This window comes from Gymnoscopelus microlampas (genome assembly GCF_963454915.1).
Source record: "Gymnoscopelus microlampas genome assembly, chromosome: 14".
Lineage (NCBI taxonomy): Eukaryota > Metazoa > Chordata > Actinopteri > Myctophiformes > Myctophidae > Gymnoscopelus > Gymnoscopelus microlampas.
In genome coordinates, this window is record NC_139951.1 from 28,275,190 (window position 1) to 28,302,545 (window position 27,356).

Below are 27,356 nucleotides of genomic sequence, written 5' to 3' on the forward strand. Positions count from 1 at the left end.
CAGGGGCGCTGTTGATGTAGATGTTATGCACCAGGTTCAGCTGTAGTTGAACTGACCTGGCTGCCAGAGGGAGCCAACCCAACAGACAGCCCCAAGACAAGCCTGACCAACCTATTTTGAGAAACCTGCAACTTCTCTTTTAGGTCTTTGGTTAGGCCACCGTACCATGAGCCAAACAGCATAGTCGAAACAACACAAAACCAGTGAGTTTGCTAATAAGCGAAGACTGGCCGAGTCCAGAAACTGCGCTTTCCTGGCTAAGAATTTGGTTCTGCCATTCACCTTACTAATGGTCTTAAGAGCCATGGTTTCACCACCCAGGCTGCGATCTAGCAGACAACTGAGGTAGCTGACTGAGGGTTTAGCCGGAAAGGACTGGCCCCTAAGAGTGATACTGGGTGAGGCCAGTTTGTGCAACCTGGGCTGAGAACCAAATAAAATATATTCAGAATATATTCATAATAGGCTACAGCTGTAGAAATATTGTGCTATTAGGTTATTACAAAATATACACCCTATGTATCTCTCAAGCACACTGCACACATGATATAGGCTGTAGGCTAATAGCAAACACAAATAGGTCTAAATGAATGAAATAATTGTATGATAAATAAAAACGAAATAATGTTCCTAAATTTCGAGGTTTCAAGCCAGGATGACGTGCATTCAATAAGGACATCAAAGTGCATGAGTGAGCACTACTTTCTGTGGGACATAATACAGTGCAATGTACACAATGACACCCTATCTATTTCGAGGTGTCGCCATCATTTTGGTGGTCTGCTGCCACGAATAGGAGGTCATTATTCCATCAAGAAATATATAATTAAAAAAAGCATGCACACCCAGATCCAAGCGATCAAATGTACAGCAACATCCTATGCCTATGCTTGAACCACAATGAAATTAAAACATGCAGTCAGCATGTGGTTAATATTCTGTGTTGCTCAGTATGCAACCATCTTTCACATGAACAGCTTTGTCTCTGTCTATCAGTCCAAAGACCATTACAGTGTCAAAGACAGCCCAAAGTACTGTACTACTACATCTTCAAATATCTCCCCTGTTCAAGGGAGAGGCTATATATAGTGGTTTGGCCTTAGGTGTCTCTTCTTACCATGCGGGAGACTGGGGTTCGAATCCCGACCGGTATATTCAGAAATTTCCAAAAAGAGCCGATCTACAATCTGCGCTGTATGACATAATTCTCATACTCCATTCATTATAACACAGAGACGTTATTAGACACTAATCTATCCATGTCAACACGTCTTTAAGCCCTAGGAGTCTCAACAGTTATAAGTGACTACTGTTTAATATGGCTGAAGAGGCAATTCATTGACCACAGTTTTGCACAACTTTAACAACCCAGATCGATCGAAATATTAACCCACCGTGACTAATACACCATGACATAGGAGGATGTGCTAAAGATGTAATCACAGGTAATCACAGGGCTATCTGCTTGATATATTATAATAAAAAGTGCATACAGGTATTATGAATAAATTAATTGAGTGCTAACATTTAATGTAAACGTACACAACAGGACAAAGGTGAAACAGTAAGCACAGCGCTGCAGGGAATCGAACCCTGTTCCCAGCAGAAACCAGGTGTACCGACTACCAGTGCTTTTTTGCCATGTTGACACCATATGTCCATAATTGCATGAAAATGTATGACAAGATATGAATAACCTGGCTTTACCAACACAGCTCTCCTTCGGTGTTTAGTGATTGACCTGTAATCGCACTATACCAGGGGTCTTCAACAGGGGGTCCGGGACCCCCAGGGGGTCCTCAGAGTTACTACAGGGGGTCCGCCAAATCTACTTCTCCCTTTTCTGAGGAGAACTTAAGCCAAAAATAGCTGATCTACAAGCTCACAACGCCTCCCGCTGCGAGGCGTTGTGAGCTTGTAGATCGGCTATTTTTGGCAAAGAGGTATAGGTGTAGAGGGAAAAAAGGGCAGACCAAGTACAAAGTAAAGTCTAATCTGAAACACAATTTTATACAATATAGAGGGGGGGTCCCTGCTTCATCTCTCTCTCTCAGCTAGGGGGTCCTTGGCCAGAAAACGTTGAAGACCCCTGCACTACAATAGCACAGTGATTCTCAGACTGGGGTCCGGGGACCCCCAGGGTCCCCAGACTTTTATTTTGTATTTTTATATGGTATCAACATCAGCTATATAGCCACTATAAACCCTATACATCAGCTATTTGAAAATAGCTGATCTACAAGCTTGTTGATCAGCTATTTTCAACAAATCAGACCCTTAAACTAAGCTAAACACTCTAAGGAGCATGATAGTGATCAGTGAGTATGTTTATGAATCATTTGTCTAACATGGACTGTTGTTAGCTTTAAGCCCAAGCTGCAAGTTGCAGACAGCCCAGTACACAATTATAAAATCCCAGATCGATCTAAAAACGATTCCACTGTATTCACCAACTCACCAGGTTATTTGAGCATTACATATTTTGCTTTAGCATGTTATAAACTGCCCTACAGAGCCTTTAAACCCTTTTTTAAATAGACGATGCTAATGCGCTAAATTTCGTTAGCATGGTCCTCCCTTGATCAAAGCATGACCAAAAAATCAGGCAGTTTTAACACACAATGTTACATGTGTTTAGTGGAGTTTCTGTGGAAAATAAAAGGCACTTTTACCTGTATGTTCCTGCTGCTGCTGCTACTGCTGTGTGACCACTGCAGCATACTATGCTGTCACAGTCGGTGAGACAGGTCTTAATGTCATCAAAAACATATAAAACATAAAATCAAAATGTTCTTGGGGTCTAACCGGCACCAGGAGACCGTCATTATTTCATTGCCGTGCCTATAATTAATTTAGTGGCATATTAGAGTAGCATAGAGTTTCAGCCTTCATGTAAACAACAATGGCCGCCGTTGAGGAGCTTTTCATTGGCTGAGGAAAGGGGTGAGGGTCGGGTTTTCATTGGCTAACAGGTAAATGAGCCGAGGGGAAGATTTCATTGGCTAGAAATGCAAAAGGGAAACAAGGGGAAGATTTCATTGGCTAGAAATGCGGAAGGAAAATGAAGGGAAAAGAAGGGTGATTTTTTTTGTTGGCTGGAATAGGAATGAAATTGAAGCCGGGAGCTCTGTGAATGGTCGGATATTTACAGTCCACCAGGGGCTGGGTAGAGCTATACCCAAGCACACTAAGCTCTGTACATTGACATTAGATGAACGTGATGGGTCATTCCCCCAAATGAATTAAAGGAATTTAGCTCATGCACTTTACAAGTGGGCTTATTGTTAGCAACATCCAAGAACACAGGAGTCTATATGCCTGTTAGAGCACTAGACCCCAGAGAGACAGATTACTCACATTCTGATTTTCCATTTCTAGGATTTGATCACATGACCTTGTTGTTCAGAGTCAAGAGCTCTTCCGACGGAGCTATTCAGACATAAGAAACATTTTACATTGACATTGCATGAACGTGATGGTCATTCCCCCCAAATAATTAATGGTACTTGGCTCATGCACTATACTAAAAGTATACAGTATATATATTTTGAAAATGTTAGAGTACTCCAGCATTGGACTATGAGACCTGGGATTTGAACATGGAATCTCTGTGCTGAGAGCCTGATAATCAGACCGCTACACCATCTCTCAGTGACTCAAGACAGATGTCTCTTGTATTCTTGAAGCGTTCTTCTCTATATTAGCCTTCAGTTAGGTAAAGGTGAAAAGCAATTAACTATTCACCTGTTTCCTAGGCTTTTCACTTCCTGTGTGTGTTCCACTTCCTGTCGATTTGATCCAATGAAATCCAATGAAACTGGTCAGACTAATGGTATCCAATGAAATTCAACAGGAAGTGGAAAACACACAGCCTAGGAAACAGGTGAAAAGGTGGACTTGGATTTGAACATGGCATCTCCATGCTGAGAGTCTGATCTCTAGACCACTATACCATCTCTCAGCCACTCACATTATATGTCTCTTTGTACTCTTGAAGCGCTCTTTTGTATATTCGCCTTCAGGTAGTAAAGTAATGAAAGACTGGGATTTGAACTTGGAACCTCTGTACTGGGAGTCGGATCAGTAAGCCACTAGGGCATCTCTCACTGATTCCCAATATACATCTCTTAGTACTGTTGGAGCGCTCTTTTGTATGTTAGCCTACAGTTAGTTAGCATCGCATTTTCAAAAGTTGAAATGCGATGAACTATTGAAGGACTCGGATTTGAACATGGAATATCTGTGCTAAGAGTCTGATCTCTTGACCTCTACACCAGGGGTCTTCAACGTTTTCAGGCCAAGGACCCCCTAGCTGAGAGAACATGAAGCGGGGACCCCCTCTATATTGTATGCGCGAGGCGTTGTGAGCTTGTAGATCTGCTATTTTTGGCTGATGTTCCCCTCAGAATAGGGATGCTAGGGTTCAAGTGGTTAATGTAAAAAGAAAAACATTCTCTCACACAAAGATTTGGCGGACCCCCTGTAGTAACTCTGAGGACCGCCTAGGGGTCCCGGACCCCCTGTTGAAGACCTCTGCTCTACACCATCTCTCATGCACTCATATCAGATGTCTCTTGTTGAAGTGTTCTTTTGTATGTTAGCCTTCAGATAAAGTTGAAAAGCAATGAACCATAGAAGGACTGGGATTTGAACATGGAATCTCCATGCTAAAAGTTCGATCTTTAGAGCACTACACCATCTCTCAGTCACTCAAATTATAAGTGTTTTCATACTGTTGAAGCGCTCTTTTGTGTTAGCCTTCAGTTAGTAAAGTTGAAAAGTAATGAACAATAGAAATACTGGGATTCGAACATGGAACCTCTGTACTGGGAGTCGGGTCATGCCCAAAATCATTTATGTCTGAAAGAACTTGTTATGGAAGAATTAGGTGACAGGTGACAGAGCCCTGTCACCTACGCAGCTGTTCTCTGAGAAGGAGAGCTAACCAGAATTAACCTCAATATAATTAGAATTTGTCAGGCTGCCATTACAAACTCTTCCCAGCTCAAGTTTTACAGAAATACATTTTAAGTGATCATCGATACCATCTCTGCTCTCTGAGTCTTGTCCTTCTGCTGTATTGCTGTATTCCTGAGAGGGGGACATTATATTCTACAAAAGAGTTCGGGCATTGGCATCATATTCACTTGGAATTTCTTAAAAATATCTTAAAAATATACATTTCTTGTTCATCAAATGTCCCTGATTGTTTTTTATAATTTATTCCTATAAGATATATAATCAACTTTCCAATCATATGTAGATGCAAGCACAACATAATTACCAGGCACTAGTATCAATACCCGGCCTAAAATGTCAAATTGTGAACATTTTAAAGAGAGTAACTAACGCATTCAGCAGCCATCATTATGGTTCTTTCTCTCTTGATATAGTTTCCTGTCACATCTTCATTGCACATTAAGAAAATAGCTCTTTGAATGGTGGTTACACCACATTGACAATTCAGTTGACGTGACTGACATTATTCCCCAAATTAATTATTATATTCAGAGGTGATCCATTTCTTTCAATGACAATTGAATTGTTCTAATGTCTGATCATGCCCAACTAGTTGATAGGTAAGGATGTTTTATTTGATCATTTCGCCTTTTTTAAGCAATTATTTGTTACATTTAGACGGTCCTCAAAAAGAATAAAGTACGCAAATAACTTTGTGTATGTTTATCTTCTAACTTTGTCCCTTTTAAATGTAACTAAACCATATGGACACATACAAAATGTAATTGTGTGTGTGTGTGTGTGTGTGTGTGTGTGTGTGTGTGTGTGTGTGTGTGTGTGTGTGTGTGTGCGTGTGCGTGTGCGTGTGCGTGTGCGTGTGCGTGTGTGCGTGTGCGTGTGTCTAAGGAAGCACTACCCCTGTGGGCAGAGGTGCAAAGAAACAAGGACCTTTGTGTGTGTGTGTGTGTGTGTGTGTGTGTGTGTGTGTGTGTGTGTGTGTGTGTGTGTGTGTGTGTGTGTGTGTGTGTGTGTGTGTGAGAGAGAGAGAACCAGAGGGCTGAGGAGCCAGGCCTGGACAGATGGTCCAGAAAGGTGTTACCACACAGTCAGTGGGCACCAAGATTGATGCATTGCAACATTCAAGAAGGTGGAACATTTGGCTGCTGACCTGCAGTCAGAACTCATTCGCCCTGCCTTCTCCTACTCCTGCTGCATGCAAGAGAGCCGACGGGTGATTCTGTCAGAATAAACACGCAGATATACACATTCAGAACGCAGCACTTTCCCAGCCTCAAGGGAGCCTGGGCTGTGCGCTGGAAACTTCTCCCTGTTTCTGCAAGGAGGTCAAGATGGTGGTCCAAGGCACAGAGGATTGAGTGCACACAGTCATGCAGGGGAACATAGACAGTGCTCTGGAACATAGCGTCATTGTGTTATGGTTATGTGGCCTTACTCTGAGAGAGTTATTATAATGGAAGTTAGGCCAGGAGAATTACATTTTGTTCAAGTAACGTAGAGAACATAGGAATTTAAGTTGCTTCACACTGTGGCATGAAGAGATAATATCTCTATGGTGATCAAGAACAGAGGGTTAGAACCATAATAGTGTTGTCCAATAAAGGTTAGCTGTTGCTTAAAGCTGTGACCATATTGATGTTTGCAGGGCATCCATATTTCAAGGTCACAGAGTAAATAACTGTGATAGCATTACAAAATCAATCAATCTAACTGTACTCCTATATGCACTGACTGGACTGTCATCCAGGGAACATCATAACAGTTGGAACAATTCAACTCAATACGCAGTATTGCGATCAAATACATTGAACACAAAGCTTAGTTGTCACATAAATAACAATTATTTTCAAAACAGATGGGGGGTTTTGGGATAGGCCTACAGGCATTTTATAGCCAGTATGGTTGCTTTTACAGATTATAAAATGTACTGAGAATAGCCAAGCTCCAATTTGAAAAGGTTAAACATAAAATCTGTTATTTCAAAGCCAACCAAACAGCAAAGAAAAAAAGTTGGTTCGTTTTAACAATGCTTTACAATTGTTTTATTCCAGTGTATGAAAAAAGAAATAACTTACAATAACATAAATACATAGTAATATTGTTTTTAAATACATTTGATTACTCTTATTAAAAACCTAATACAAATATTCCCCTCTATGTAATGTATTTACCAGAGTGTGATAACTAAATTCAATCATTTTGAAAAAATACATCTATATAAGTTTAGAAATTGATTATACTTACATTGTGTTGCTGCAACCATGTATTAAGTATTAGGCTGATCTTTATTACAATTACACTATTGTTGTGAAACCTAACACACTGAAATAAGGTCATGGTAAAGTAAAGTGTTAAACAGAAGTTTATGCATCTCTATATTACTATTGTGTAAAGGTAATTAGTTCTCAATGGTGGCTCACAAAATAAGATCATAGGCCTACTGTAGAAAGGAAGCTCCAACAGTTCAAAGACAAAATATTCACTTCTTTTACAAACATGTTTAGTTATGCACTTGGCAGGATTTTATTTCACACCCAAAAGCATTCTTACATCAGTTGAAACATGGAAAATTCATGAGTGAGTACGCTAACCAAAGGCAATGTTGGGGTAATGGCTTTTAAACATTATAATAGCTGTTTGTCTCTCAACTAAATTATTAGGTATAGAAATAATGAACCACCCTTTCATCTTTTTAATTTCTCTGTCATTCTCTCATTCACAATATCATTTGACTGACAACATCTCAATAACATGTCACAATTTTATTGCATCACGCTTTTAAATCTGCTTTTTATTCTAAAATAACGTAAAGGATGTGATGAACATGTATTTATTGGAGACATTTTAGTTGATTGCACTTTTTGAAGACAATCACCACATATGCATCAAATGTATATTTATATTAGTTCAGTTAATCTTTTCAAATTATGAAAAAAAAACATTGTTAAACCCTGTAATGTAACTTATGTCATCTTAAAAAAAGAAAACATTGTTATACCGCCGTAACATACTGTAAATGACATTTCTCCCAACAGCTTTCTCACAGTAATAACATTCCTCTGCAAATGAAATAGAACAACTGTAAATGTGTCTACTGTAGAGCAATTAAAATTAACTACTTAACGTTTTAATACGATATTTCTGGCCTCATACAGTTCTAAGCATAACAATGTCAAATCTAGTTAATGGATGCATGCTCATCAATGCATTGTTTCACACGGTGTTCAGTAAACCATGAATTGACATACAGTGCCCCCCAGTGGATACATCTGGTGATTGATCATAACTAGTGTTTTCATAAATCTATGAAACAGTTTAGAGATATCAGGAAGATTAATATGACTATATAATATCATGGTAACAGTCTATGGCATAACATTTGCGCAAAGTGATGTTTACTGAATTCACTTTCTGTCATGCCAACAAAAGGATGCCATTGCAGTCCTCACTCCCAAAGACAGACAAACATTTTGGTGGCGAAAGCAGTTAAAGGCCACATGCAGGAGCTGGGATGTTGCTGAAAGGCTGAAACGGCCAAAACTGGCTTAAAGTGTGTTGTTCAAATTGGTCATTTGAACATGCAAACTCAATCTGGGGAATGACAACTAAACAACAACTAATGAATGCCTAATAAAATAAGCATTTGCTGTAAGGATAACACAAAGAGTGATGGTCCCTGGATAAAAGCTATATTTGGCTCTTGCATAAAATAAGTTAATCTTCAGACCTAACCAAACAAATACACCACTAATAGTCCAACTCGAGCCACTACACCCACAGGTCTCTCTGCATAGGCCTCACAAGATGTGAGTCACTCATCATTGACCACCATAACATTCCCTTTGATCTCATGCTCAATGGTGGCCCAGTCAAAGATGTTGCCCATAGGAACTATGTGTCCGTAGTGCCAAGCCTGGATCATGCTCCTGGACAGCACAGAGTCCCACATGTTGAGGTCGGTCATCTCCCCAACAAAGCTCTGCGTGGCCTCCAGGCCCCCCAGGTGCCTGTCCGGGTCCTGTCCCAGGAGGACGGTGCCTTGCGGACGAATGGTATGTCCGGGTTTGTACACCTGGTAGGTGCTGCGCCTCCCGTCCACCCAGAAGGCGGCGAGGCCGGTCTCAGACTCCCACGTCAGGCAGAGGCTGGTGCGGAAGGTGGTGATGGGCGGCAGGTGGAAGAAGACCCCGTCGCCGCTCAGGTAGAAGGAGACGCGGCCGTCGCTCTCGCGCCACACGTTGAGCTCGTCGTAGTCGGCCGTGCGGTAGGCGAACAGGATGATCTGCCGCTCGTCCCGCAGCTCGGTGGCCACGCGCATGCAGAGCGTGAAGGCCTGCAGCGACATCTCTTTCTGAGGGGTCAGGGCCACGAAACTGAAGTCCGTCTCGTAAGGGAAGAGCAGGACTTTGCCGCTCAAACCCACTGGATCAACATAAAACAACACAGATTTACTATTGTAGTTACTTTGAACACAAAGTACAATATACCACATGCAGAGAGAGAGAGCACAAAACATAGAGGTGTTGGTCGGGTAATGGGGGAGGAATCATTTCATATCAGTGCACTAATTGTATTATATTGTTATTGCTTTTATTGTCTGTGCACTGCTGCTTATACTGGAGCCGGTAACCAGAAGAGTGGGAACCTAAGAAGTCTGGGCACCTCTATTTTCTAAAGACTGGGCACCTAAGGTGGATTTCCTGGGGAAGACTGGACACCAGATCTACTTCAGTCATATCTCTGACACACATTACATATAAAGAACTTGTAAAATTGCAAGAACTTGTAAGATTTAGTAGCGGCATTGAAATTACTTTGAAATATATAGCCTATTCTATGTTTTAAATTAGTAAGCCAACAAGGTAAATATTATAGCCTATAGTTAAAGTGTGTACAATGTATAATCTTGGCCATACATGCCCAGAATAGGGTTGCTAGGGTTTAAGTGGTTAATCTTGATTTAGCACATTTAAGTTTTTTCTAAATCTATACTGCTGTGAAAACTCACAATTATTATAAAATCATTATAAAATTCAATTGGGTCTGTTTTTCCTCATCTAATCCCGCACTGATTTCTTATGCTTAATTTACACACACACACACACACACACACACACACACACACACACACACACACACACACACACACACACACACACACACACACACAGACTACAGAGCATGTCCAGTAGGCAACTTCACGTACAGTACCCAGTATTCCCAGTGCCCATTCTGTTTTGGTGCCCTGTATTCCAGGTGTCCACTCTGTTTTGGTGCCCTGTATTCCAGGTGTCCACTCTGTTTTGGTGCCCTGTATTCCCATTTTCCTTCATTTAGTATACCCTTAATATATCTCTGCAGCCTACCTTGGGAGGCTGAGGAGAGACCAAGTAGGACAGAGGACAAGCCGAAGACACCAAGCAGAATAACAGAGATCTTCTCCCTGTTGACAGCCTGCAAACAGAGAAAATCCAAAGTTTCACATTTCAAACATTGCTCAAGGTACGATATAAGGTAGAGGCATTTATACAAAAAACGTACAAGAAAATAAAAGTAAAGTCCACGGTTACAGGGAACAGACATCTCTTACCATTTTGCTGGTTTGTTATTCTTCTTGCAGTGCTAAGTCAGTCACGCTTGCTAATGCCAAAGGTTTACAATCCTCTTCCCTCCTAGCACAAGCCATGACATCAGCTCACTGGATGGACGGCCTGACAATAGGCCTGGTGTGTGAAGCTGGCTGGCACGAGGCTATCTGTTGGGTAATGACAAACACGCACGCACGCACACACGCACGCACACACACACACACCTCCTTGCCAAAACATGAATGTAATGTGATTACAGCATCACTTTTTTTTAACGCATTAAGAGCATTAAGGCCGATTCTAACACTTCCAAGATTTTTCTAAAATGTTCAAAAATAGCAGATGTACAAGCTCACACCGCGGCACGAAGTGACGCGCTGTGAGCTTGTACATCTGCTATTTTAGTCAGAAGATGCCAGCCCAGATGAGGGGCTTCCTTCGTCTCCATGTAGGCCTATTTAACACAGTGTTGCTGGTAGCGCATTACATAAATAATGCATTATGTAATATTACTTCCATGAGTAATAAAGTGATATAAGACTAATGCACTACTTTTGCAAATTGAGTATTGTTATTTTCTTCTTATTTTTTTTTTACAAATGCATGCACACTAATGACATGTCATGTAGTAGTTTGTCTACCATTCACTGTTTTTAGACTTATTTAATAAAAACATATTTCATATTTTCGTCTAGTGCTACCTTTAATAAAACGAGGGGTTGAGTAACGAATGAAACATAATTGAATTCTGAAATATTTGGAACAAAGTGATTTTTATTACAGTAGGTAATAAAGTTAAGAACAGAAGAATGTTTGGATTTTAACAGTAGAAAACACCAACTCACAAGCACTGAACACAAACATTGATCGATATTGAGATGTTTGTCAAGCGATCATCATACGACACAAACACACATACACACACACAGTTAACATTCAACAGCGTGGGTTTAATCACAAGTGATTTCTATCCGGCTTACGTCTCATAAATCTCATAAATCACAAACGTTTGTTTGAATAAAGTTTAATAAAGTTACTTTTAACGGGAGCTAGTGTGCGGACCTGCTTGTTTATATTTGATCTCAGTTCGTTTTGGGGCCAGCACCTGCCTTCAAAAGGTTTTTATTGTTATTATTAACCAAGCATCAGGTTGTTGGCTTGTCCTGCATTATTATATAATCTTTTATAACCAGTTTACTCCAGTGTAGCTTTCAACCAGCGTGTCGTTCTTTTACATAGTTATGTGGCACTGTGGCTTGGTTTTTGAATAGAATAAACTTGAAGTAGTAGTAGTACTAGAAGATCTTTCGAGTAAATGGAAGAATTGAAAGGACAGTGTTTGTGAAGCACATCGAGATAAAGTAGAAGTTAAGTAATATGTCATAAGTAATATGTAATCAATGACATTCTGATCTGAGCATTATGAGGGTTAGGAGTACTGAAGAACACTCACTACATCCCACAAAACATACATGTCACTGGTTATAACTCAAGGAATAAGTCACATTTTCTCAATTTAGGTCCTGAACTGAAAAGATGTATGCATAATTACATATGTCACTGATGTTATATTATATGCTATTGCCTTCCATAGAAATCTTCATTTTTGTGCAGTGGATGTGGTGTTTAACTATGCTGGAATGGAATAATGGTTATAGAGTACAAAGCATGGAGGTGAACATGATGTTTTAGTTGATTTTAGTTTTCAGTATTCCATTTGTGACCCCCTTTCAGCCATTGGTAACAACTATTCAGACATTTTATAGCAGGTGCCAGTTGACCTACGGAACACTAATTAACTACTTCGGAGGCCAACTCCGAATTGTGATACAAGAGCAAAATGGTCTCTGTGTTAATATGTATATTGTAAATTCATCATAATGCGGTCAACTGATGAACCTTCATGCAGCAATTCAGAAGTCTTGATATAATATTGAACGCTACTCTAGTATCAGAAACTCCACAAACTCGCAAATCATAGTTCACGGTTTAATGGGAACAAATGAAAACAAAAACAGGCATTTAGGTTATCAACATATCTACATTTAATACAGATTTCTCAAGCACTCTAAGTATTCTCATCAAACCTGGTGTTGCTGAGAAATAAAATCTGAGATACACAAGCAAACATATTTACACTGCCTGCACTTCAACAGAAACCGCCAATTGGCTTAGTTCACCATAACACAATCAGCAGAACGGAGGGAAAGGAACTCTCCACAGTAAAATTCTAAGCGTTAATTTAACTAGAGTTAAATCAACACTCAGAATTTGTGAACTTGTAAACTAATAGCTATGAACTGCAAATGTTTTACGGAAAAAATACCACTGTACCAGACATCCAAAAGTTGAACTGAGGTACAGATCAGATGGATTGCAAACCCTGCTTCCAGCATTCCTCGTACGGAGGAGATTGGTACACTTTTAGCAAATGAAGCTCAAATCACTGTAATAGAATATTCCACAGCTTGGACTGAGTCAGTCCTCCCAACATAATACACAGATTGTTCGCAGCCTTTCTCCACAATTATAAAATTATTTAAAATGGAAAAAGTGGAAAGGGGGGCAAAGTCATGACCGTTTTCTCGGCTTCACAAAGCTTAACGGGGCTCACTTCATGCTTGATGTAAGCATCCACTGTCATACCAAGCAAAGAGCAAAAGCCATACCTGTTGTCTAAGCACACCGTTTCCCCCAGACACAGCAGAGACAGCACAGAAACATTCTTCTAAGCAGCTTTCAATGACATCACATCGGAAAACAGTTAAACATACGTATCAAAAATGTATGACATTTGAATGTTTTTTTCTGAAAAACAGACCCCCCCCACCCATCTCATATTCTTTATCTGTAAATACTTGAACTCTTCATTTTTATGAACAATATTAGACTGTACTCATAAGAGATAAAACTAAGGTTGAATCTAAACCTAGAGAGTATATAATGCATACATTTAACATATCGGGATATGGAATAAAGAATCTGTGACCATCCACTCAAAAGCCTTAATTGACATTTGTCTGAAAACCTTGCATACGTACATGTACCACCCTACTTGAAAACTGTTTTTTTTTTCTCTTTTCTCCATTTCTTTTTTTGGCATTTCACTTATTTCAGCATAAAAAGGAGCCACCAACACTGAACGGTGGGGAAAACCATGATTAACTAAGGTAACTACTAACTAGAGTAATTAAGGAATACTGGAGTAAAAGCCAGACGAAAGGCGTTATTTGTGTTTATACTCGAGAAAGAGGGGACTTTGTTTTCATTTAGGTGCTGATGTTTTCAGAGGATTGTGGCACTAGAGAAAAGAAAAAAGGAGTGAATGGAAAATGAGAGAACAAAATAGAGACGGAAGGAAATAAGAGAGACCTGAGAAATGTGGCCGCCTGTTATAAGGTTCTTGGGGGGGGTTAAAGGGAGCGGAAGGACTGGAACAACAGGCCCTCGCAAAATTTAGAGGAAGATTTACAGCAAGATGTGTGGGTATGATTGGTAAAGAGAGAGACAGATCAAGATACATGGCTCCCATTCGGTAGTCCATATGCGTATGTGTTTGTTTAGTTTCCTCGCCTGTGTAAAGTTCATGTCCAGAGGAGGGCCGATCCATTCTCTCTTGTTTACCCAGGCCTTGTCAATGTAGGCGGCTATAACTGGGGGATGAGAGAGTGGGTGGGGGCTTCAGTAGTCCTCCACCCAGCCATTCTCCTGGATAAAGGCATCGATCACCTCCTTCATGGCCAGGTTGGGAATCAGCTGGTCTTGGGTCAGAGGACTCCTTGTGACGGGGTCAAAGTGGCCGACTCGCTGCATAGACAAGAGGGATAATGGATAGCATTGTCATTCCTGCAGTAATAACAGCTACTGAATGTTTTAGTGGTGTTTGGGAATATAAAACGCCAGACATTCAGACAGTACAGGCTTTTTATAGCCTTCCCTTGCTTTGAGAGAGTCCATAATCTTTCATTTCAAGCCCTCAGGTAGCTGCTTAGAGGAGCTTGAGGTTGTTGAGAGAGTATTCACAACATCCTGACAGTTTAAAAGTGTCTGGAATTGTTTTTATGTAGCATGATTTAAAGTCTAAGGACTCAATCAAGATTTGATACCTTAACAAAATTATGAATCTGTTGGACAACACTTTTGCACAGGTAACATTTAAGACTCTTGCACAGCAAATCTGTATTTTGCGTCCGTAATTGTCACACAAATTGCAGAAGGCCACAGATTAATACTTTCGACCCTGTCCGTCCAATCAATGGTCATATGTAAAACATGTAAACCCTGCGATACACTACATAACAGTACATGCAGTTGACAACACTTCACCTGTAGATGCTCCTCAATGTCCTTGCGGTCGTAGGTGATTCCACTAGGGGTAATGCAAGGCTCCCTCATCAGTTCAAAGCTGATTTTGCCACACAGGTAGTCTGGGATCTCACGCTTCTACAGGAGAGACGCACAAATCAGACATCTGAATGTCTAATAACAGAATATTGTATTCAAACCATTTTGTGGTAGTGTATCATCATGTATAACATAATTATGCTAAATAACATTATTTGCTGGGTGTAGGTATCCAGAGGTATCATATAACTTCTGCCTGACTCACTGGGCCCTTGCCTCAACTCCCATTGAGATACACTGAGAATTGTAAACACCTGCTAGGTATGGTTTCTTGTTTACAGTTGCATTATGACTAATCATACTTACTTAATCAATGACTATTTAAAGCATGGAAATCCACTGAAAAAGGCCATGGAAAACAAGAGGAGGTGGTTTCTGTAGAAACAGCTCAGGGTGGAAATTGGATATGGATGCTTGACTACGTATATCATTGAAATGATAGTGGGGTGGAGGGGGGGGGGTCAGTTACACAACTTAGAAACAACGCTACTACAGCAGGTAGTAGGGCTGGGCGATATGACTTCAAATCAATATCTCAATTAATAACCTTTGCCTCGATTATGATTAATTAACCATTTCTTTTTATAGGGCACTGGCCCAAAAAAGGTCAAGAAACACTGTTCTAAATGCTGGCTTTGATACATTTTCTGTTGAAAACCCCACGGGCATCCCCAGGTGCGTTGCTCGTCCGTGCATGTCACGGTTTGCACAAGAAGTGAATTAAAAAGTACATTTTCTTCAGCTGAAAGCAATGTTTTTGAGGTACCGACACACAACTGGAAACAAAGACACTTGAGAATTAATTTGTAGTTAACAAATAGATTTTTTATATATTTTTTTCTGTTGATAATTTCACGTGAGCGCGGCAAAGCATTTTTTGGGGAGGGGGGGGTATTGGGCGTGTGGATCTTTTCATCTCTCCAACACCTTAGCAAAGCCTCAGCACGGTGAGCAGTAGTCGGTCTTGATTGTCAGATATTAAAAAAAAGGTCAGCTTTGCTAAAAACAAAGTTAGTATTTTTGTATTCATGTATAGGCCCCATTTTCTGTGAAAGTAATAATTTGGCAACCACTTTACCAAGCCGTGTTGTCCCCGTTCAGTCCCAAACCATGACATCCTCCATAGTTATCCAACATCCAACCATTTTCCACCCCAAATAATTATTATGGCCATCTCCACACTAAAGGTGAGGGAGTATGTGACCCAGTGTGAAATTAGGTTTCAATTGGACTAGTGTAATTGTCTGAAAGCATTTTATAGCAGCTGATAAATAAGAGTGACTGACTGACTGACTAAAATAAATTGATACATTTAGTGGTGTAGTGCTTATATTTAAAACAGTTTGTCATGTACAGTAAACACCAACCAGCATATTGCAATTGCAGTACACAGAAATGTATGGCTTAAACAACTACATCACAGCTTCATAAAAGAACATGCATTAAACTGCCAAGAATATATTTTTGTAAATACACACTTTTCTTTTTTCATCCACTTGAGAGAAGAGCTCCTCCATATCCATGAGGTACTTGTCCTGACAATAATAGAACGAGACAATTCCTCATCAATTTAAATATGTCATGTACGTTAAGTAATAGATAATTGATGGTGTGAATGACTTCCAAACACCTACATGTTTTGATTTGATCTTGACAGCATCACTTCCATTCTGATTGTCATCGTCCTGCTTTTCTCTGCAATCTTCCAGTTCCCTGTATGAACGCACATTACAATCACTCATTCAGGGACCAGAGAAGAGGAATGCAATGGGACTGGGTTCCCGTCAACCCTGCAGGGGGTTTTTACTCTACTGTGGGAAGGAACGATCGATCAGCATCATCATGGGATGAGAGTGGGATGAAAAACGAAATATGATGTATGAAAATATGGTAGGCCTATACATTATTGGGCTTTAACATGTAAATGCATTATCCTCCTCCCGCAAACCAAATGCATCGCCACCGACATGAGTTAAAGAGTCTAATTTCCGACCACCAACTATGTTGTAAACTTGGCTCATCAAGCTCAAGTCTGAGGTCTGGACGATGCAAGATTGAGTTTATTTGGATCCAATAAACTAATCATTTAACGATGCGAGATGGAAGCAGACACATTTAAAAATGAAACAGGAGCGAGCGCAAAGTGGTCAGAAATCACGTGTTTGCGGGTGGGTGCAGGATTGAAAAATACAGAGCTCTTGCCCAGAATCTTAACAATTAAGCCCACACAGCAGAATTTTAGCAACTTGCTGACTTAAAGAGAAAATAAAAGAAACAAGAAGAAATCAACATGCTGAGAGAGCTCCTACCTCTCCTTCTCAGCCAGAATGAGTTTGGAGAGATAAGCGTGCAGCTCATTCTCCTGGTTGATGCGTTTCTCCTCGATGCTGTTCCAGCGTTTCTTCTTTGCGATGCGTAAAGCACTGGGGATGTCATCTCCAAAATTCAGCCTCTGCTCTTTCGCCAAGTTGAAAGCTGTAAAAGACAAAAAAATACCATTACAACATTATTTACATTTGCACATACCTGGAATTTGTCCTCTGCAGTAAACCCATCCTAAATGTCTAACTGACTTAGGATCAGGCAGGTAGCCAATATCTATAACCTAAATCAATATCATGGTGGTACATTCCGGTATTCATTATTTTGGTGTGAGAGGAAACCAGAGCACCCTGGGAAAACACTCAGGCAAACACAGAACACAGACAGTGTTGCCATGTCCGCTTACTATAAGCGACTTTGGGCTTGTTTCTGTTAAGTTGCTTGTAGTGTAAATATTGGTAGTTGCTGGTTCCTTATTCTTGGGCTTGTTTCTAAAGTGTAGGGCTTGCTTCCTAATGTTGTTTAAACCACTGGTTCTCAAACATTTTCATGTCAAGGACCCCCAAACTAATTATGTATTTGTCTGCGGAACCCCCATCTGAAAATATTGTGCCATACAAGATTTGTGTAGTTAAATGTCTCAAAGATATTACAAATATTTAAAAAACAATTGCAAGATTTTTTGAAAATAGCATATCTACAAGCTCACAACACGTTGCAAGCTAATTTCAAATAGCCTATGTATCAGTGGATTTTTCCCCAGGCGGTGCTACACCAAACATTAAACCAATAACATGTACTATGTTATCACACTAGTTTATTTTGATAGGCCCTGCCCTCGGCTATAGTCCTTCATTTGTGAAAGACATAACCAACGGCATGAGCAAAAATTATGATTAAGTACTACACCTTTTTGTACTAATAGGCTAATAATAAAATGCTGCTATAGCCTATTATATTATCCATATTCACTGCAATAATAACAACAGACAAAAAGTTATTTCGTTTTACAAGTTAGGCTATATCATGTTTACAATCTATGTAAGCATTTTGGTATGAAAGCCATCATTCTTAATCCTGTATCATACAAACCAAACCGTGTGTAAATTGGTTGAGAGCTCTGCTTTTCATTTCTCAATAAGCTCGGTTTATGCGTCGACGCAGTGGTATTTTGCGTCGATAATCGCAGATCTACAAACCCACAACAAGTCGCATCCGCAACCTGTTGTGGGCTTGTAGATTGGCGATACAGCTGTGCGTCGAAGCATAACTCAACATAGACATAACAGGCATAGAACGTAAGTAATTGTTCAGTAATTATTATTTATTCAAGGAAGATCTAGAGGTGGTGCGGCGCACTAGCGCCCTTCATTGACAGGCCGCCACCGCTATGTATATGCTGAAATATGAACTCATTTTGCTGCGTGTGTGATCACGCAACCTAGTCGCTTCTTTTGGGCTCGTTTTCGTAGACCTGGTCGCTTGTTTCTCTTGCAAAATCCGGCAACACTGAACACAAGGTGAACATGCAAACTCCACACAGAAAGGCCCCAGGTGGGTTTGGGCCCAGGACCTTTTGGCTGTAAAGGCAACAGTGCTAAGCATTGAGCTACTGTGCCACTGGATGGCAGCTTACATTATACATGTTACACAGTAGACTGAAGGATTAGAACAGAAAGATCTGCACAACAAACGGCTCCCGTTAAGAGGATTCTATTTAATGCAGTGACATTTCGAGCAACACAGGCACTTCCTTGGACGTAGAAGTGCGAGGAAGAGCCTGTGTTGCTCAAAACGTAGATCCTTTGTTTGAAATGAGCTGCTAACAAATGTTTTGTTGCAAACATTTTAACATGATTTCATGGTTAATTCATTTACTTTTCTTTGGACTATGTAGTATGTAAGATGGACTTTAATGCAATCACAACACATGTTAATGTTATTGGGAAGTCATGTGATATTTGAATAGTCTGAATCTGTGTTTAAAAGGTCCACTCTATCCAAAATCTTGCTTTTTTTGTGGTCTACATTTTTTTGCACACTCTAAAGCATTAATAATATGGGTTTTTAAACACTTGATACATGGTATGCATTGCATGCATGTCTTTAGTCAGCCTCTGATTGGACAACAGACCAGTGTAGGACAGCCAGACTAACGGGAATTCAATAAAGCTAGCTTGCACATGTGTACAGTATTAATGGGGTTCCTCGAGCACAAACGTTTGCGTTTGTTCCCACACACACAAGCAGAGTCCTCAGGGCCTTGGTTATTTTGGTATATTGATTCTAGGTGTGTGTCCTATTGGCATATTAATGAGGTCTTGATTCTACATGTTTGGCATATAGGCATAAGTAATGTAGGTCCTGGAATGCTAAATGAGGGCAAAGATAGAGCCAGGTTTGAGGTAGTATAAAACTCCTTTATGGACATTTTTGGGTGGGAAGAATACTTGAAATGAACATTCATTGATCAGAGAATGATTTTTCTGAGGATTTAAACCACACTTTGCATGTGTGTGAACTGTGACTTCGAGTCAGTTTTGACTGAAATGATTTAGCAAAGTCAGATGATCCCCCAGGGGATTATCTGTACGCATAATGAGGCTCAGAGAGTATAAATGCTGGTCTATGAACAGTTGGGTCCACCTGACTTATTTTAATTAGAGGGGCTATTTTTGACAGTCACAAAAAGTGTTGGGTAACGTAACTTTTCAAAGTAACTTGTTAAGTTACAAGATTACTGCTAAGTAATTTGTTACATTACAGGATTACAGGATTACAGGAAAAGTAACACGTTGGATTACTTTTAGATTAGATTCCCAAGTTGCTATATTGTCCAGAGGGAGAGTAGGCTGCTCAATGAGCCTACTGTACGTTCATTGACTCTATTGTCATTGCACAGCCTAATCTACGGCCCAGAATCTTTAACTCTGAAGTCTAATAACAGGAATGTCATACGCAACATCCCCTTTACAGAACTTTACGATTATGTTTGGTAATCATAAACAAAGAGTGTAGCCTACCGGAGTGGCCACCAGTGTTGTGGAGCTGTACTTGGCTTGGATATACGTCTTTAATTCGATACTGACAGACACTTGTCACCCAGGCATCATTTGCATGATGTTCTTACTCTCGTTTCACCAAGTTCACCAACAAATCCCAACTAATATGAATGCTTCCACAAAGCACGATGTAAAGGCTGATCTCTCTGCCTTCTCTGAATCTCTGCTATGTTGCTAGCTGAATGCACATTGCGCAGTTACGCACTGACGAGCACAGCTGCAACTTCTGTGCCGTGTCAAGAAGTAGGAAATAAACATCAACAGCAAAATGTGTCGGATGGGTCTTTTTTGGGTCTTCATTTGTGGCAAATGAAGGAACAGGGAAATAATTTGTAACTAAGTAATACAGTAATACTAATAATAATAAGTACGGTAATACAATTTATTTGGAAAATGTAACCACGGACTCCAATTGCAAAACTAACAATGTTATGTTTGCATTACTCGAAACAATAATCTGATTACAATAACAGCGCTACCTCCAACAGTGGTCACAAGGTCTGAAAATAACATGTGCTCTTTGTGTGTTTCATTAAAACACAGACCTAACAGAGCTACAGTATGTGCTTGTGGCTGTTAAAATGACAGCCACTGTAACTCTAAGCTACAGTACACCTAAGACTTTGGGCACCCCTCCCCAAGCCAAGCTCCTGTCAGATCTGTTGAATCACCTTGGCACCTCACTTGCTCTTATAACGTGCTGATCCCCTCCCATACATATGCTTCCCACTACTAATATGCCATTCGGGTACAGTAAGTTGAATGCAGCACTTTATACATAATTACATGCAGGTACAAATGTACAGTTATGTAGGAGAGCCACAGGTTTGTCCCCATGCATCCTGGTTGTAAAAGAAACAATTAATGAGATGTGATTCAGATGTGGTCAAGACATGTAGACAAGATAAGTTCTTTGTATTGGAATTATTTGGGGGGCAGGGGAGGTGACCTCATCCTATGCATGCGAGTACCTGCCCAAGTATTCGTTCTGAGTACTATACATTGCTTTGTAGTACATGCTTATAAGAAATACCATCTAATTCATCTTTGAGCATGCGGTTATCATCATATAAAAAGGGTGCGTTCCGAAATACGCTCTCTGTGAATCTGCTTTCAGAGTGCTCTGATTTTGATGCCATAGTATGCTCTGATATCAGACAATTTATGAAAGGTCAGAGGAGATGCTCATTAACTAATGTTGCCATTTTCATCTTTTAAAATTCAATCAATTGATTCATTCATCCATTCATGTATATGATAATTACCTGTTTCGTTACATGTGGATGTGTGCTGAATACTGTCTAGGGTATCAAACAAGCTACAACCATCACATTTTTTACTTGGGCGGTCAGTGCGTGCATTGGGTGCATGCACTGAATTTTCTAAATGGCAACGCACCACTCTGAATTTCCGAATAACCAGAAAGCACTCTAGCCATCTAATGGCGGATTTAACTGCAGTTTTGCTACAATCATCTGTTTGATCTACATCAGTGCAAAACGTAATTACCAATTTAAAGCTGCAATCCATACATTTTGTTTTTAGTGAATATTAGTTATTGTGATCAATCTGTATGGTAGAGTATGCTAACAAAAGACAACTGTGGTGGTTTTAGTTGGTACGCCTGCTCTTCTATTGAGAAATGTATATCCTGTGGTCGGGTAGGACCAATATGGTTGACAAGTAGTAAGTAAGTAGCCTCGGGAACCAACGGTTCCTGAGCCATGTGGCCCATAGGTAATGAGTCTATCTCCTGTTTCTGTAGCGTGAGGCAGCTTGATGTACAAGTACACGCCCTGGACATGACGCTAGTATGTAGCAGGGATGCTGAGTGCCAAACAGAGGGGCATTGGGTACCATTTTCAGTGTCTTGTGTATGACTTTTAAAAAATGGGGATTGAACTCTGACCTCCCAATCTCAGGGCGGACACTTGTAACCACTAGGCCAACTGAGCTGGTTGACAAGTGGTATTGCATGAAATAACTTTTTCAAATAAACAAAAGTAACTTTTGATATAATCTTTCTCTGGTATATTTCTCATAATAACAATTCCACATAAATGTGTTTTTTGACAACTTCTCTATACACTTATTCCCAAGTGTCGGTCCGTGACACATCGTGTCAAAATTACGTAGGCACCGCAAATGTACCTACAATGTATTTATGTAAAATAGTTAATAAATATCATTTCTGACAAGGTGCTGTTGCTTCCCAAAATACTCTCGTTGATAGGACCCTGCAGCATTCCTTTTTCAGCGTTCCTTCTGTATAGACAAACGCTGTACCAAGGGAGCTACAAGGGGTGTCGCTTAAACAGACTACTAAAATAAATGTTACACAATAAGACTTTTATGACGTTCCACTGCTAAAATATATCCTCTGCCCTAACAGGCTTTCTGTATTAGCTCAGCAGTAGAAATGTTGGTGCTCGCAGTCGCACAGTGTACCCTGGTTCATGAGGACAAGAATGTTAAGGATTGCAGCATTAATGGCTAGTTATGTACATTTTTTACATAACCCAGAACCAGCCTGTGTATCACTGTTTTGCCTGCCATAGTCTTTTGAGCGCTGTGTTATTTTGACAGACAACGGATGGGGAACCTGGGGGAGAGGTTGCAGGGGAGGTGGAAAGCTGGTTTGTTTGAAACACAATGGCCTGTTATAGCAATGCCCCTCGTTCGTCGGTAGGGGCTGTGTGTATTCCACAGTGCGGCTTCAATATTGACCTGAAAAGCCACAGCTCATTCTAGCATCAGCACTTTCACTCCTCTGACAAAAAGACAGCCACGTGCAATGCTGTCTGCAGCAAAGATGTGTAACAGTGTAAAAAATACTAACTCAATTTGTGATCTGTAAGGAATAAAACCTAGAAACAAACATAATTTGGTGAAAACATTAATTTACCCCATTAGCAGTGCCCATGCAATATGTTGCCAAATATTTCATGCCCATTAGGGCTTTGCTCTGACCTCTCTGCAGGTTGCCAATGGCCTCGTCATAGTTTTCCAGCTCCAAGTGACACTGGCCCAGAAAGAAGTGCGCCTTGACCGACTGGCTGTCCAGCTCCAGCGCGTGCTTACAGTCGGCCAGCGCCTTGTCGTGCTGCTGCAGCTTCACGTGGCACAGGGCCCGGTTAGTGTAGTACACTGCCACTGATGGATTACGGTTCTGGGAGGCAGAACATGGCAGTCAGCACATGTACACATTACAAAGTTATGTTACAGTGCTATGCTGCTTTCAATTATTAAACACACAGAAGGGCATGCACGAGTCACTGTGACCTATAAGTGCAATGCAATGCATCCACCCAACTCTTGCAACTGTGTCCATCCATACATCCTTTTGTATAATTGAAGGAATAAGAAGTACATACATTTGCGTCACATTAACGTTGTTAATAAGAGGAACAGAGAGGAACGACAGTAAAAATACTCTGTGTTAATGTATCAATGTATAACTCTGGGTTACATTTTGTACACACTCAAGAGCTAAGTTAGCACTCAAGATTAGACGGCGTACTACTACTCACAATAGCTTTGCTGTAGCAGGTGGCAGCCTCCTGGTACTTGCGGCAGAGGAACAGCCGGTTGCCCTGTTCCTTCAGCTCCTGGGCTGTGGAACTCTTCTCGGGGCTGCCCGCCATCTTCTCCCGCGGCTCGGCGGCGCCCGCTCCGCACTGCTTCCCGTACCTGTTCCCCGTCTCTCCGGCTGGTCCGGCTGACAGGCTGACGAATGCCCTGTCACTTCTTCTGCTTCTTACAAACTACACCGGATAGAAGAGAAGAAAAGAAAATGTGCATGTGTGAGCGAGTGAGCCCAGTGGTTCTCAACGTGGGGTCCGGGGACCCCCAGGGGTCCTTAGGGGGATTTCAGGGGGTCCCCAGTTGAATTATCGATAGTTACGAACTTACAAGACTTAGAGTGTGTGCAATACTGCAAATGGAACCAAGTAGACCCGTAGGGTAGAGTTAAATTATCAGTCCATGGCCTAATGCATTTCAAACTGGGGGTCCTTTAAATTAAATTGATTTATTGATTGAATACTTTATTAACAGTTTGTAAATGGTACTGTGGTACGATTATAGAATGACGCTAAAAGGGATAACACAAAAAAAGCCCTAAGGGCCTGTTTCCATTGTGGTCCTGTGTGTATTCAATTCATCAAAAAAGGTTGAGAATCACTGGGTAAACCAACGCCTCACTGCAATGCACCTGCAATGCGTGTCCTCTCCTGTGCATATTATGGAGGTATACAGTCCTGTTTGCTTTCATTGAATCCACAACCAGCCATGCATCAATGCTATACTAGAAACACAGCAGTCCAGATGAACTCATGCCCATGGCAACTTAATGAAGGTAGACATTAAAGGTGCAGAGCAATGGCTAACCACCACCACCCCATAACATTGAAATGACAGCCTTATTACAGACGTGCTGTTACCGTAGAAAGTAATCTAAAGGATAACACAGACAACTGAGTAGCACATATTGACTGGCTATAGTTTAATGACAGCTGACAGTAGGGCCGTGAGCTGATCAATTGATCATTATCATCAATTATGACCACAAGAAAGCAGCACAGCTTGGTGTTCAGGTGAAGCAGTTAGCTAGCTAGCAGTGTTGCCAGGTCTGATTATTATAAGCGACTTTGAGCTTGTCTTTCTGAACAGTTGCTTGTAAATATTGGTTTGGCTTGCTTCTGAAGTGCTGCAAGTGCAGTTGCTTTATGGGCTTCCTAGTGTTGTATAAACCAGTGGTCCTCAAACATTTTCATGTGGCCTACTTCACTTGGCCACAGATTTGAAAATATGTTGTGCCAGGGACCCCTATTTGAGTATTTAAAATGTTTCACATACAAGATTTATCTTTGAAAATAGCAGATCTACGACACGTTGTGAGCTTGTAGGTTCGAAAATGTTCCTTTGGCCTGCTTCTTTTGGGCTTGTTTTCATAGACCGGGTTGCTTATTTCTCTCGCAGAATCTGGCAACGATGCTAGCTAGCTAGCTACAACACCCATCGAGACAATATAGTGGAGAAGCTGTAGTGGCAAATACTAGCAATAGTCACATTAAATAAGACCGATAGATATATAGATGGTTGCAAACAACTCAGTGTCTCTATGGGTTAGCTTTCTTATATGTTTCTTTTAGGAGCTGTTAACCTGGGCCTGAAACAACCCACCCCCCGCTAAACGCCACTAGCTAACAGTGTTGCCATATTTCATGAGAGAAATGAGCAACCAGGTTTAGGAAAACCAGCCCAAAAGAAGCAACTGCAGGCCACATGCAAGAGCAATTTGTCGGCTTTTTGAAAGTAGCAGATCTACAAGCTCACAACGCCTCGGATCTGCTATTTTCTAAAAGTCTTGGAGGAAAATGTGGGATAACTGTAAGATTTTCAAAACATTCTAACAACACAAATCTGGTACCCATGGGCTCCCTGGCAAAGATATTTTCAGATGGGGGTCCGCAGGACGAATACATTACTTTGGGGGTCATTGATCATGGAAATGTTTGAGAAACACTGGTTTGAACATTAGGAAACAAGCCCAAATAAGCAACTACACTTAGAAACAAGCCAAAAAAAAACGCAACTACCAATATTTAACAAGCAACTTTACAGAAAAGAAAGCCCAAAGTCGCTTATAATAAGCAGACATGGCAACGCTACTAGCTAAGTGCTGCTTCGTGTACTGGCCAGTGTATCTGTACGTGTTTGAAACAAAGTACATGTTCAGAACTCACCTCTAAAGAGCAGGTTCACATCCAGATGGAAAGAACGGATGTATAATTCGCTTTCAGTTCTTAATCGATTGGTTTTTCCCATCCCGGGCTGTCATGATATTTTGTTGTTATGCTGACGTCAAAGTGCTGCCTGCGGAACGACGGAAGCTTGCGAGGTACCGGCCGTGCAGAACATAGTCGCCAAGTAATACCTCAAAGTGTCAGCAGATGGCACTATGTGTCAATGTTTTATCCTAGCCTCAGCTTGTTTGAGGTTGGCCTTTTCATTCATAAAAATCATGCTATGTAAATATTATTGATTACGCATGAATAATAATTCATACATCTTTTATAGGTGTAAAGTTGAACTTTAGCATGTTCACTTGCGTTTTGTTGTCACAAATGTAACTCCTCATGGAGATCTATATCAAACTTCATTTTAAACATTAAGGATGACAACCATGTACATTAATTGTGTGTGCTGTGTGCTGACTCCACTGGATACCTATGCTGCCCAGATACCCAGAGGATTACTGGATAGATAGTTGGCATCTGGTTTGACTGGTCTCATTACAAGTTTTTTATTCATTTAAAATTAATTTATTCACACGGACACACTGTGTCCGTGTGAATGTATATACAAAAAGTACATGATGTACAATATAAGTTAAATAGCAGAAGATGTAATAAAAGTACATAATGCATGGTGCATGGTTTAAAAGAAAATATTAATTCAATGAGGCAGTTAAAAAAACAGCATATAACAACCATGTCATAAGCAAGTATTAAAGTGGTTTTCAATTGATTTCAATTGATGATCTTTTTTTTTTTTTTACAACAAAGCATCACATTCACCTGTTTTCCCAGGTCCAAATTAATGAAATGAGTGGCTAGAATAACAATGAGTCGGTCTCCAGGACCGCAGAGCAGAATATCTCTCTGAATTACTGATTGTCATGTATGTCATTGCTTTCATCAGTATCCCTGGTAATAAGAATATGAATAATGACACAAATAAATCTAAAAATGTTGATGTTGAGTGGTAACTTTGATTTCTTTGTACTTGTGCTTACATTTATGTTTTTTGCGCCAAGTCGAGCAGAATAATTGTGTGATGAGACAGTAAATGAAACTTGTGGCAGAGCAATGTGACTATTTTCTGCTGCAAATGACAAGAAATATTCCTCTAATGTTTACCATTAAAAACTGACATAACAGGAACAATGTTCCTTTGTCCTGGCTTTCAGAGAAAGGTCAAATAATGATCAAGAATTTAC

General features: G+C 40.5%; 2 protein-coding genes across 3 annotated transcripts; both read right to left on the minus strand.

Annotated features, from left to right (window-relative positions):
- Positions 1–7,571: 7,571 nt before the first annotated feature.
- LOC311060433 (C-reactive protein-like) lies at positions 7,572–10,747 on the minus strand. The gene is made up of 3 exons (XM_084078612.1): positions 10,568–10,747; positions 10,344–10,431; positions 7,572–9,399 (listed from the first exon to the last, which is right to left on the minus strand). Exons 1-3 carry the CDS (start codon positions 10,568–10,570, stop codon positions 8,789–8,791), a joined length of 702 nt encoding a protein of 233 aa, XP_083934738.1. The 5' UTR covers positions 10,571–10,747; the 3' UTR covers positions 7,572–8,788.
- A 647-nt stretch (positions 10,748–11,394) lies between these two features.
- Positions 11,395–26,236, minus strand: stub1 (STIP1 homology and U-Box containing protein 1). 2 transcript variants are annotated; one of them, XM_084078951.1, is made up of 8 exons: positions 26,101–26,236; positions 23,884–24,117; positions 23,324–23,522; positions 17,279–17,444; positions 16,604–16,682; positions 16,448–16,504; positions 14,892–15,008; positions 11,395–14,372 (listed from the first exon to the last, which is right to left on the minus strand). In XM_084078951.1, exons 2-8 carry the CDS (start codon positions 23,995–23,997, stop codon positions 14,247–14,249), a joined length of 858 nt encoding a protein of 285 aa, XP_083935077.1. In that variant the 5' UTR covers positions 23,998–24,117; positions 26,101–26,236; the 3' UTR covers positions 11,395–14,246. The 2 variants fall into 2 exon arrangements, with proteins under 2 accessions (XP_083935077.1, XP_083935078.1); XM_084078952.1 differs by lacking the exon at positions 11,395–14,372 and adding an exon at positions 14,557–14,726 and having other exon boundaries at positions 14,866–15,008.
- Between the last annotated feature and the right edge of the window lie 1,120 nt (positions 26,237–27,356).